The sequence below is a fragment of the Macrotis lagotis genome, chromosome X (assembly GCF_037893015.1).
Source record: "Macrotis lagotis isolate mMagLag1 chromosome X, bilby.v1.9.chrom.fasta, whole genome shotgun sequence".
NCBI lineage: Eukaryota > Metazoa > Chordata > Mammalia > Peramelemorphia > Peramelidae > Macrotis > Macrotis lagotis.
In genome coordinates this window covers 694,476,423-694,488,485 of record NC_133666.1, presented here as the reverse complement: position 1 = coordinate 694,488,485, position 12,063 = coordinate 694,476,423, and the positions used below count along the sequence as shown (strand labels likewise).

The window sequence follows — 12,063 nt, the reverse complement described above, 5'->3', positions numbered from 1 at the left end:
GACAACTGGAGAAAACTCGGCAAGAGGAGCCTGAGGTGCCTGGGCTTCCCGAGGCGCCCCCAGGGGAGGCCAACCTGCTGGCTTCAGCATTCTCCCTTAAAGAGACCACCCACCGGCAAAGTATGTACAGGGAATGGACAACCCATAGAAACCCACGTCCCTCTGCCATGGCCCCATGCCAAAGAAACACAACACAAGAGGGAACCAACAGAGAATGAAAAGGTCTGTCGTGCTCCATGCAGGAATCTTAGTCTACTCTGGAGCCAAGCTGCTAAGGAGACATTCTGGTTAGCAACCCAGATGGGGATGGAGGGGCGATGAGCAGGGCCCAGCATGGAAGAGAAGGAGGGGACCAGATTCTATTTGGAAACCCAAGTAAGGTTTTCAAGGAGCTCAAGGCACTCTGGCCCCCAAAGCCTGTCTGTCTCTGAGGCTCTGTGCCTACAGATCATAGGATACCAAGCCATGCAAAGAATCAAACTGTCAGAAGACCAGGGGCACTGCAGGCTGGGGGCAGCTGATGACCCACAGCAAATGACCTACGGGTGAGAAACGGTACCCAAGACTCCTTGGAGACATGTGAGAGGGGAAGGAACTGGCCAGTCACCCAGCAAGAATAGCCCCAGGTTCCCTCAGAAGAAGGCCTGCAGCACACCAACTGTGCCAGGCCCATGATCTCATCTGGTCCTACAACTACCTTGGAGGGAGGGGCTAGGAGGGTCCCCATTTTACAGGTGGCAGTTCAGTCATCAACCCAGGATACATTTGAGCTCCAACCCTGTGCTCACCTGGGGAAGGGTGAGAGGCTGTGGGGCCAGGGAAATGAGACTAGGGCTACAGTCTGAAAAGCCCACGTGACTCCCAGCCCTGCTACTTAGTCCCTTCATGGCTATGGGTCTTGGTTTCCCTCTCTGTCCAAGGTCAGGGTGGAAGAGATGGACTCTGACGTGCCCCTGCACCGACAGCGCCCTCTTTGAGCAGGTTATGGGTTCAGAGGCAGGGCTGACCAGAAGCCTCTGCTGACCCGGGGGAGGGATGCCCAGGGTCACCACACTTGGAGACGTCAGCACGACAAACTCCTACTCTGGGCCAGGCCCTGGGTGGGGGCCAAGGACCCTCCACCCTCAAAGAGCTGACCTCCTGGAGAGAGAGGCAAAGCAGGACAGGGCTTGTTGGGGAGAGAATACTAGGCCAAAGCTTGACTCAGGATTTCAAGAGTCATCCCTGGAAAAGGAGGGAAGGAGCGTGTGCAGCACATTTGTGTGCATGTGTGTGTGCACATGTGTGTTCATCCGTGTCTGTGCATATGCTGTATTGCCTTGTGTTGGTGCACATGTGTGTTTGCATGTGTGTGCATGTGCTCCATGGTGTGTGCACATGTGCTGTGTTCTGTGTGTGCATGCGTGTGTGTGTGCGCGCGCTCTGTGTGCACGTTTGTGTGTATGTGTCCAAGCCAGGGGAGCAGGAAGAGACAAGCCAGATCACTGCACCCGTCCCCCATGCTTGGGAGGTGGGGGCTCCTGGTGCAGACCACGCCTCCTCTGCTGGGAGGGGAGTCCAGCTCACGGCAGCATGTGTTACTATTTAAAGACGCGTCCCCAAACAGAGCCCAGACAGACAGTCACCGCTCTGTCGTGTTTATAAAACCTCGGATCCCACGGGAAGCACCGTCCATGCCTCCTGTACACAAAAGCCAGTGGGGACATCCTTACCTCAGCCTCCTTCTGCTGGAGGATCTGGTCCTTGTCCACCACCTCCTCCCCCTCAGGCCTGAAAGACACAAGTGCAGAGTGGCCCAGTCAGTCATGGCCAGGAGGCTGTCAAGGGTCAGGGCCTCCATGGGTGGCGACCCAGTGCCTCCTGCTCCCTGACAAGTCAAACCATCCAGGGGGCTCCTGGGACCAGCTTCCTTCCTGGGGAGTCTTCTGAAGCACAGAAGACTTGCTCCTTTGGGGGTGCAAGGCAATGGCACTGCCAAGACTTTTGTTCACCTGGACACTCCTTTTCCGGAGGGAGCCGCCTGGAGGCAAGAGTCCTGGGGGAATCTCCTAATCTAGTATTTGCTGCATGTCTAGGAACCATCATGATCCTCATGGGGTCTCAGTTTCCCCATGTTTAAATAGGAATCATGATTCTTGCCCTATCCAGCTCTCAGGACTGTGGAGAGCCAAGTGCTTGGCAAACCTAACAGTTCTATATGAAGGAAAATTTTATTCACCTTGTTTGGTTTTTCAAGTGTCCATTTGTTGGGGGCAGCTAGGTGGCGCAGTGGATAGAGCACCTGCCCTGGAGTCAGGAGGACCTGAGTTCAAATTTGACCTTAATAATTGCTTAGCTATGTGACCTTGGGTAAGTCACATAACCCTTACAAAAATAAATAATTTTTTTGGAAAAGTATATATGCTAATAGTGAAACTGACTTTTCTAAATAGCACAAAAATTCCAATCTTAGCAACCCGAGGTAGAAAGCACCCCCCCCAATAATACAGAGGAAAGTTTCCCAAACTCAAACTCTTTGGGGAGAAATTAATCCAGGCCAGAACAGAAAAGAAGGGAAATAGAAGCACTTAAGGGCAGAGCTGAAAGCTTATGGGGCCAAGAGCCAAACCAGAACATGCAGAAAAGACCCCAGAGAGGGAATCCAGCCCCTGGCTAAAGGAATAAATAAAAGCAGGGGCCGCCACGCTGGCCAACCCCTTCAGTGCAAGGCTCTGCGCCCACTCTCCCGACCTGGACCCATCCTGCCTCACCAGTCAAGACCAAGGGAATGGACCATACTCACCGGCCGCTCCGTTTCAGCCTCTCTGAGCGAAAGTTCTCATAATGCAAATCCTGGGTCACTTCTTGGAGGTCCTGCATGTGTGTCCTAGAGAGTTCAGAGCACAGACTGGGTGAGGGTGGTTTTCCTTTTTTAAGTCAATACGGACTGGTCACTGGTTCTTCATCAGAAATGCTCCCTTTCCTTGCTTAGTCCCTCCCACAGGTTGACTGACCCAATCACGGGGCATCAGCGCCATGCACCGAAATACACCCTCAAGTTTGCCACGGACCAATCAACTAGCGGGTATCTGGACTAGCTCTTTCTTCTTTTTTTTCTTTTTTTTTTTTTAATTTTTTGCAAGGCAAACAGGGTTAAGTGGCTTGCCCAAGGCCACACAGCTAGGTCATTATTAAGTATCTGAGCCTGGATTTGAACCCAGGTACTCCTGACTCCAGGGCCGGTGCTTTATCCACTATGCCACCTAGCTGCCCCTCCTTGATTTCTTCTAATGAAATTATCTATCTCCCCAAATCCTCTTCAAATGCAGGAAATGGAGTCATTCTGACCACCAGACCTGGGCCCAGAACAGCCTGGCAGACAAAGGGCTTTAACAAATGCAGATTGACCAGAACGTCTAAATTGCCCAACTTGGAATAGCTTAGTTGTTCTCAAGGTGGGGAAGAGGAGAAAAGTCTCACCCCAAAGTAGAACTGGATTTTAAAAACTAATAGCATGGGGCAGCTAGGTGGCACAGTGGATAGAGCCCGGCCCTGAAGTCAGGAGTCCCTGGGTTCAAATCCAGCCTCAGACACTTAATAGTTACCTAGCTGTGTGGCCTTGGGCAAGCCACTTAACCCCATTGCCTTGCAAAAAAAGAAAAAAAAAACTAATAGCAGCCAAGAGACCTGGAGCTACACAGCCCTTCTAGGTGGGCCAAGTTTCTTATCCCAGCCTCTCAACAGGACTGTGTAGTTGGAGGGGCTACAGAGATCACTACACCCAATTTACAGATAAGGAACCTGAGGCTCAGAGAGGGGGAGTGTAACCAGTAGGTGAGATGGGAAATTAGAATCTCAGTTTCTCTTCCAATTATCACCCTCACCATTTTATTGATGCCATTTGTCTTTATAGCATTTATCTCATCTATTCACCTCAGCCCAGACTAAACTCTCTGTGATAAAGAAAGGCAAATAAGCAAAAACCAATGATTCTGTGGCCCTCTCTGACTGATGTTCCTTTTGAAACACCAAAAGGATATACTTTTGGGCTGACTACCTGGCTGTAGCAGGTGATGTGGTCAAGGGTGATTTACTTAACTTCCTGGTTTTAATTGTTGCGTCTATCAAATAAGGATAGTAATTCTTAAGCTACCATCTCCTAAGGTTTGGAGGAAAACATTTTCTAAAGTTCAAAACACCAGAGAATTGAGATATTATTGTTACTTGTTAAATGTTTGGACATAAATTTCTTATAAAGAGGTCTAAGGACAGTCAAGTTTATGCAGATTGTATGTGCTTTCAACAAATTCCCACATTTATTAGGCACCTACTGAATGAAAGACCCTATAAATGTAAACATGCAATTAGCCTTCTGAACACTGCCATTTTCTCATTTTCCACTGTCATATCAAACATGTAAAGAAAATTGGGTCTTCAGACCAAGGCCTGTCCAACATCTCAGCCAGTATCCCATCCTAACCTGGCACAGTGAGCACAGAATTGGAATCCAATCTGGACTCTGGCCCTTCCCGGTTCCTTCACCCCTGTTTGTAGAGTGAGGACCTCATGGACCCTCCCACCATCTTGCCAGGGAAGGGAGTGGGCTATTAATACCATGGGCAGCTGGTTCTGGACGCAGGCCGTCACTAGAGGGCAGCAGAGGGTCACTAATGAAGTTTCCAGAAGGTCCCATGCATGCTCTCTTCCCACCCTCTCAAGCAAGATCCAAAACAAAATGTGGATTCCCAAGCTTTTCCATGAAGGCAGGTGGAAATGTAAAGTGAGACCAAAGGAGAAAATGCCCAGAATCAAACTTCAGGGGCATTGTCCCTTTCATCAATGATCTTGGTCTTCTTGGGAATCAGGGAGTTTTGACCCTGGCCAAGAACCACAAACACAATAGCACCCAACAGCTCCTGAAACATGGTCAATTCCATACAGAGATGGCAAATCATCTTACCTAGGCTGCCACCCTTCCCTGTCCACAAGAGGAAACCAAGGTCCCAAGAGGGATCCAGGTCCAATCCACTTCCACTAGCTACTATTGGCTATTTGGACTCACCAGACAGTTATATTAAATGAAAAGATAGTTAAAGTTTGGCCTCTTTAAGAGTTAAAACAGCCCCCAAGAATGCATCAACATACATATCCTCACGGCAATCAATGCCTGGCAAAACGCTTTGTTCTATTTCTCCAAAGAGATTCTCATCATCCTTTTGGAAAGGGCTCTCACAATTCCTGATAGAAAATACTACAGAGGGGCAGCTAGGTGGCACAGTTGATAAAGCACAGGCCCTGGAGTCAGGAGTACCTGAGTTCAAATCTGGCCTCAGACACTTAATAATTACCTAGTTGTGTGGCCCTGGGCAAGCCACTTAACCTCATTGCCTTGAAAAATCTAAAAAAAAAAAAAAAAATGCTACAGATAAAGCATACCCTTGTCACTCTCTGGGAGGTTTTTTATCTTTTTTCTATTTGTTCTGTTTCTTGTTTCACAACATGACTAATGTGAAAAATATGTTTTACAGAACTATACATGTGTAACCTATAGTAGATTGCTTGCCTTCTTGGGGAGGGCGAACATTTGGAACTCAAAACCTTTCCAAAGATGAATGAATGTTAGGGGCACCTAGGTGGCACAGTGGATAGAGCACCGGCCCCAGAGTCAGCAGGACCTGAGGTCAAATCCAGCCTCAGACACTTAATAATTATCTAGTGTGTGACCTTGGGCAAGTCTCTTAACCCCATTGCCTTGCAAAGAAAAAAAGAACCAGACAAAAGATGAATGTTGAAAATTGCCTTTACATGAAATTGGAAAAAAATAAAATAGTATCAAAATTTTTTACAAAATGCTCTCAGAGTCACGCTCTCCTCTGTCCCTCCCCCCTACCTTCTTTGGGCACTCTTCTGGAATCTTCTAGCACTAGTAAGAACAATACTTTGGCAACCCACTGGTAGGGCCCCCAATAATACAAAGTGAAATGGACCTTCTCATTTCATCACAGGAAACCCCAGCCCGGCTGCCCTCTCCAGAATCGATGCTACCTCTTGCTTGCAGCCATTTTATTAGAACTAAGGCGAGTTGGACTTACTTATTTTTCCTGTAATTAAATGACTTTCCAGCCTATGAATTTGGAAGGAAAGCTGCCCACAAAATATCACATTAAAAAAAGGAGACCTAACATTTCAAGGACCACTCAGAGAAAATGTTCCCCAATTAGTCCACACAAACAGAATTGGGGAGGGGAGGGTGTTACTTACACTAGCATAGTCCGTAACTTTAGAAAATCATTGTGTTCTGGATTCTCAACCTCCACCACACCCCAAGGATACAGGCGGCCTCTGATCTTTTTCCCTTTGACCTCAATGAGCTGGTTAGAACCAATAACAGCAAATGGTATGCTGGCCTAAATGGACAGAAGGAGAAAGGGAAAAATACAAATTAATTTTCAGGACTCACAGTCGGCACATCTAACAGAACTAGGTCCATGGCTCAAAGTCTTCAGAGTTAGAAGGGACCTGAGAGATCAGCCTGGTGATGTCAAACTCAAGTAGAAAGGGTAAGCAGTAAATCATACACAAGGATCCCTGCAGCTCCTATGGCAACTGTCTTAAAAGGTAACATTACCTTTGTGTTAAATATTGCCCAATGATATGTTTCTCAGAAATGTTGCATGTTTGATACCTTGGATCTAATAGAATTCCTTCCTTTTAAAAAGGAAGAAAGAGAGGTTCAGGGAAGGCAAAGGACTTGCCCAAAGTCACACAGGTGGCTTGAGGCACAGCCAGATTTCTGTTAAAAGACATTTTGGTAAATTTCAACTATAAAATGTGAGTTAAAAGAATCATGTTTGGGGAGGCTAGGTGGTGTAGTAGATAAAGCACCGGCCCTGGAGTCAGGAGTACTTGGGTTCAAATCCAGTCTCAGACACTTAACAATTACCTAGCTGTGTGGCCTTGGGCAAGCCACTTAACCCCATTTTCCTTACAAAAAAACAAACAAAAAAAAAAGAATCATGTTGGTAAATTTCGATTTTAAAAATGGAAAAACATTGGGGGAGTCTAGGTGGCACAGTAGGGGTGGCTAGGTGGCACAGTGGGGGCGGCTAGGTGGAGCACTGGCCCTGGAGTCAGGAGTCCCTGAGTTCAAATCCAGCCTCAGACACTTAATAATGACCTAGCTGTGTGGCCTTGGGCAAGTCACTTAACCCTATTGCCTTGCAAAAACCTAAAAAAACAAAATCTACAGGATTACAAAGAGCAGAGACACACATGGGTCCCTAGGTGCATAAGGAGTGGCAGGGACAAATGGCCAAGGAAAATGCCAAACTGTCGATGTCTATCACTAAATTTTACAATGTGGATAACTAGGTGAATAGAGTGCCATGCCTGGAGTCAGGAAGACTCATCTTTTGAATTCAAATCTGGCCTATGACCCAGAGCAAGTCACGTTACCCTGCCTGCCTCAGTTTCCTCATTTGCTCCGGGATCTATGCCAGGAAGATCCCAAATGGGGTTATGAAAAGTTGGACAAGACAGAAACAAATTAACAAAAAAAAGAAATGTAGAACATTATGGAGTGAAACCCATTAGATGAGAAGGCAGCCAATGTATAGTCTAGTACACAAGAAAGAGATGGGAAGAGAGAAGACTGGGCCAGCAAACGGTGGTCCTTCCATGATTCCAAGCTGCTCCCCCCACGAATGTCCAAGAAGCTGAGATGCAGGGCAAGACTGGGTCTCAACCTCCTCATTATCAAAGAGGAAGCAAAGCAGTGGCCCCGAGAGGGGAAGAACCCATTCAAGACCACACAGAGGCACTAGGAGGCAGGGCTGAGACTGGAGCCCTGAATTCTCTACCTGCAACCTGCCGCCATCTTTTTGGCTCAACAGAGAGCATCATCTCCACGCAAGACCCTGGGCTGGGCGCTGAGGAAACCACAAGAAGGAAAATGGTCTCTGTCCATGAGGAGCTCAAGTCCTCCTGGCATCCACAAGTGTTTGCTAGGCAGGAAGGAGAGAAAGGCAACCGTGGCAAGAGGGCAGGATGGGAACGAGGAAGGCAAGGAGAGAGGATGGAGTATCCTCCAGGCAATTAGGCCAGTGAAAGGATGCAGAAGCAGCAAATGCAGCAAATGAGTCAGAGGCAGAGAACAATGCAGAGTTAGAGTTGGAAAGGAACTGAGTTCAACCTCCTTTTATACAAAAGAGCAAATTGAGGCACAGAGAAGTAACTTGTCCAGGGTCACAGAAAATAAGCATCAAAGGGCAGGATTTGAACCAAGGTCTTTGTGAATGTCCCCATCCACTACAACACTATGCCTCTAAAGGGTGGAAAGTAAGGGGGTCAGATTGAAGGGGGCTTTAAATGACAAGTGGAGGTGGCTGTGATTGATCTCAAAGCCAATAGGAAGTCTCTGAAAACTCCTGAGTAAGAAGCGGCATGGTCAACCCGAGCCCTGGGAGGAAGTTTTTGGCAACTAAGTGGAGGACAGAAGAGGGCCAGAGAGACGAGAGAGCAGGAGTCCTCGTAGAGAGCTACTCTAACATTCCAGCACAACGGGACAAAGACCTGAGTTCACCAAGGGATAGCCATGTGAGGGTGGAGAAAGGCATGGACAGAAGAGATATGACAGACAGAACTGACAAGACCATGGGAAAAAATGTGGCAGGAAAGAGAAGGAAATTTTAAGTTTATTGAACCTGAATGAAAAAAAATGAAGCAAGGGCAGCTAGGGTGGTTCAGTGGATAGAGCACCAGCTCTGGAGTCAGGGGAACCTGCATTCAAATGTAACCTCAGACACTTAATAATTGCCTAGCTGTGTGACCTTGGGCAAGTCACTCAACCCCATTGCCTTAAATAAATAAAATTTTTTAAAAAAAAGAAGAGATCAAAAGAAATGAGGCAGCTGAGTAATGGAGAGGGCAGAGCACTTACTGAGCCTAGACAAGTCATTTCACCTCTTGTCTCAGTTTCCTCACTGTAAAATGGAGATTCCCACATCATAGAGTTGTGAGGATAAAATGAGATATTTGTAAAGGATTTTTCAAAACTTTAATGAACTTTATAAGTATGGAAGTTTAGAAGAAAGCTAAATTTCAGGGGGAAGGTAGTTGGTTTTAGTTTTGCCTATGCTGTTTTTGAGATGCTAAGAGCAAATCCAGGAAGGTCAGTCCAAGAGACAGCTGACAACAAAATAATCAACTGGATTTCAGGAGCAATATCTGAATTTGGGAGTTAGAGATATAAACCATAACTATGTGTGCCTCTGACAAATAAGTTTCTTAGGAGACATCATAAGATCCACCAAGAAACAAACAAAATGGAACCAAGCCAGAGACTTAGGGTTATAATCCCTCTTAGAGTGGGAGACTAATAATGATGATGATCCAATAAACCCAAAGAGCCAACAAGCATTTATGAAGTGCCTGCTGTATGCTAAGTGTGAGGGCTATTTGAGGAAGATGAACTAGTCCAAAGGAGATCGAACAGGAGAGTCAGAAGGAGAGGTGAGCTGAGGGAGAGCTGGGCTGGTCCGAAGTTCCTGAGTCAATGGCTGATGCCATCTCAGACACAGCTTCCAGGAACAGGAAGGGATAGGGTTTCCGCTCTGGGTCCTGGGCAGACCCTGTGCCAGCACTGGGTTCCATTCAAGGCTCCCAGCTCTAGAAAGGACATGGCTAAGCTGAAAGGCATTTTAAGTGGTTATGAGGTGCCAGGTCACAGGCTAACACGAGAACACAGAGAAAGGAAAAAGCAGTGGCTGCCCCCACAGAGCTCTCAGGTTGAATGGGGGGGGGGGGACAACAGAAAAAAAACTCCATGCAAAGGACATTGAGACATGCAAGATGGTCTATCAGGGTGAGAACCTCTTAGAGAGTCAGTCTGGTAAAGCCTAGGCCCTTCTCAGAATCAGATTTTTAAATGCATACCATAAAATACCAAGGATTATAAGGAAATACATATTGAATTCAATTATCAGGTCCTACTTAGGTAGAGAAGCCTTGAAATTGAGGCAGCAGAGACAGGGTGGCTAGTCAAAGACATTGTCTCCATGTTGTATAAGGATGGAGAGAAGAAGCTGGGGATGGTGGACTGAGGAAGAAGACCAACAAGGAGATAGAAAAGCTGCCTTTGAGTAACCAAAGACATGGCACCTGCACTTCCAAAGGAGAGAATGAGAAATGATGTGGCAAAGTAAAAATTTTAATAAGCTTGGGTTTTTTTTATTTTTTATTTTTGCCAAGCAATAGGGTTAAGTGACTTGCCTAAGGTCACACAGTGATTTGGACTCAGGCCCTCCTGACTCCAGGACCAGTGCTCTATCCACTGTGCAACCTAGCTGCCTCCCCTACCCTAACTCTTAATCTTTATTTTTTCATTTTATCTTTGAAATATATATAACTGATTTATTTTTAACATTCTTTTTTTTTAAGTTTTGAGTTCCAAGTTTTTTCCCTCCCAGTCTTTCTCTACCACTGAGAAGGCAAGCAATATGACCACCATTATACATGTGATATCATGAAAAACTTTCTATGTTAGCAAAAATAAAGAGAAAATTATATTTCAATTTGAGTTCATACTTCTCTCTGAAAATGGGGAGCATTTTTCATCATGACTCCTCTGAAGCTGTCTTGGATCATTATATTGATCAGAGTAGTTAAGTTATTCCCATTTGAGTAGCATTACAATACTGCAGTTTCTATGTCCAACATCAGCTCATATAAATTTTCCCAGGTCATATAAGTTCATCCCAGGGAATGAAACCATCCCTCTTGCTATTATGCCTTCTTATGGCATAACAGAATTCCATCACATTCAAATGCCACAATTTATTCAGCCATTACCCTAATATATAAGCATCTCCTCAATTTCCAATTCTTTGCCCTAATAGAAAGAGGAATTACAAATATATTTTGCATAAAAGTCCTTTTCCTATTTCTTGGATCTCTTTGGGGAAACAGACCTACTGTTATTGCTGGGTCAAAGGGTATATGCACAGTTTTATAGTTGTTAGGTTATAGTTCTAAATTGTCCTCCACAGTGATTGAACCAGTTCAAAAGTCCACCAATAATTCATTTGTGTCCCAATTTTTCCACATTCCCTCCAGAATTTACCATTTCTGATTGCTTTAATTTGCAGTTTTATTATGCATTTCTTTAATCAATGGTCTAATTTGCATTTGCTTTGTTTTTAGTTTGCATTTCTCTAATCAATAATATTTAGAGGATTTTTTCTATATGATTATAGATAGCTTTGATTCCTTCTTCTGAAAACTGCCTGTTCAAATTCTTTGACTATCAATTAAAAGAAATGGTTATTTTCCTAAATTTGAAAGTTATAGTTCCCTATTTTTTATTCAATTATTTAATTATTTGTTTGTTTTTATCTTTTGCAAGGCAATGGGGTTAAGTGGCTTGCCCAAGGCCACACAGCTAGGTCATTATTAAGTGTCTGAGACTGGATTTGAACTCAGATACTCCTGACTCCAGGGCCGGTGCTTTATACACTGCACCACCTAGCCATCCCTTATAGTTCCCTATTTATTTGAGAAAAAACTTTTATCAGAGAAACTTGCTGCAAATTTTTTAATATTATTTGCCTGTGATATCTTTTAACTTCCTTGATAATCACCTATTAGGTCTATCTTTGCTTTTGCTCTATCTGATATCAAGATTGCTATCCCTGCCTTTTATACTTCACCTGAAGCAAAATAGATTCTATTTCCACACCTTATTTTAACCCTGTGTGTTTATTTCTGTTTCTGGAATGTCTTTACAAACAATATATTGTTGGATTCAGATTTTTAATTCATTTTGCTATTTGTTGTTTTATGAGTGAGCTTAACCTACTCACAGTCACAGTTACGCTCATAATCTATTATTCTCTAACCCTTTTCTTATGTATATCCTTCTCTCTTTTCATCCTTTCCCTTCTCAAATGATGTTTTTTTATATATTACTAAAATATTCTTGTTTAAGAGTAAACACTGGAAACAATTAGCAATTTTAGCAAAGTTGCAGGTTATAAAATAAACCCTCATAAATCCTCAACTTTTCTATATATGTCTAGCAAGAAACAG

General features: G+C 44.8%; 1 protein-coding gene across 4 annotated transcripts in view; it reads right to left on the bottom strand.

Annotated features, from left to right (window-relative positions):
• The window catches only part of LOC141501986 (septin-2), a 119,635-nt gene that overhangs the window by 48,745 nt on the left and 58,827 nt on the right, over positions 1–12,063 (bottom strand). For all 4 annotated transcript variants that reach the window (XR_012472355.1, XM_074206481.1, XM_074206483.1 and 1 more), the window contains exons 9-11: positions 6,241–6,386; positions 2,783–2,866; positions 1,713–1,770 (exon numbers count right to left, since the gene is read on the bottom strand). Coding sequence is in view for 3 of the 4 variants with exons in the window: in XM_074206481.1 (XP_074062582.1) it covers positions 1,713–1,770; positions 2,783–2,866; positions 6,241–6,386 (288 nt within the window). In the remaining variant the exon portion in view is untranslated. The remainder of the gene's footprint in view (positions 1–1,712; positions 1,771–2,782; positions 2,867–6,240; positions 6,387–12,063) is intronic.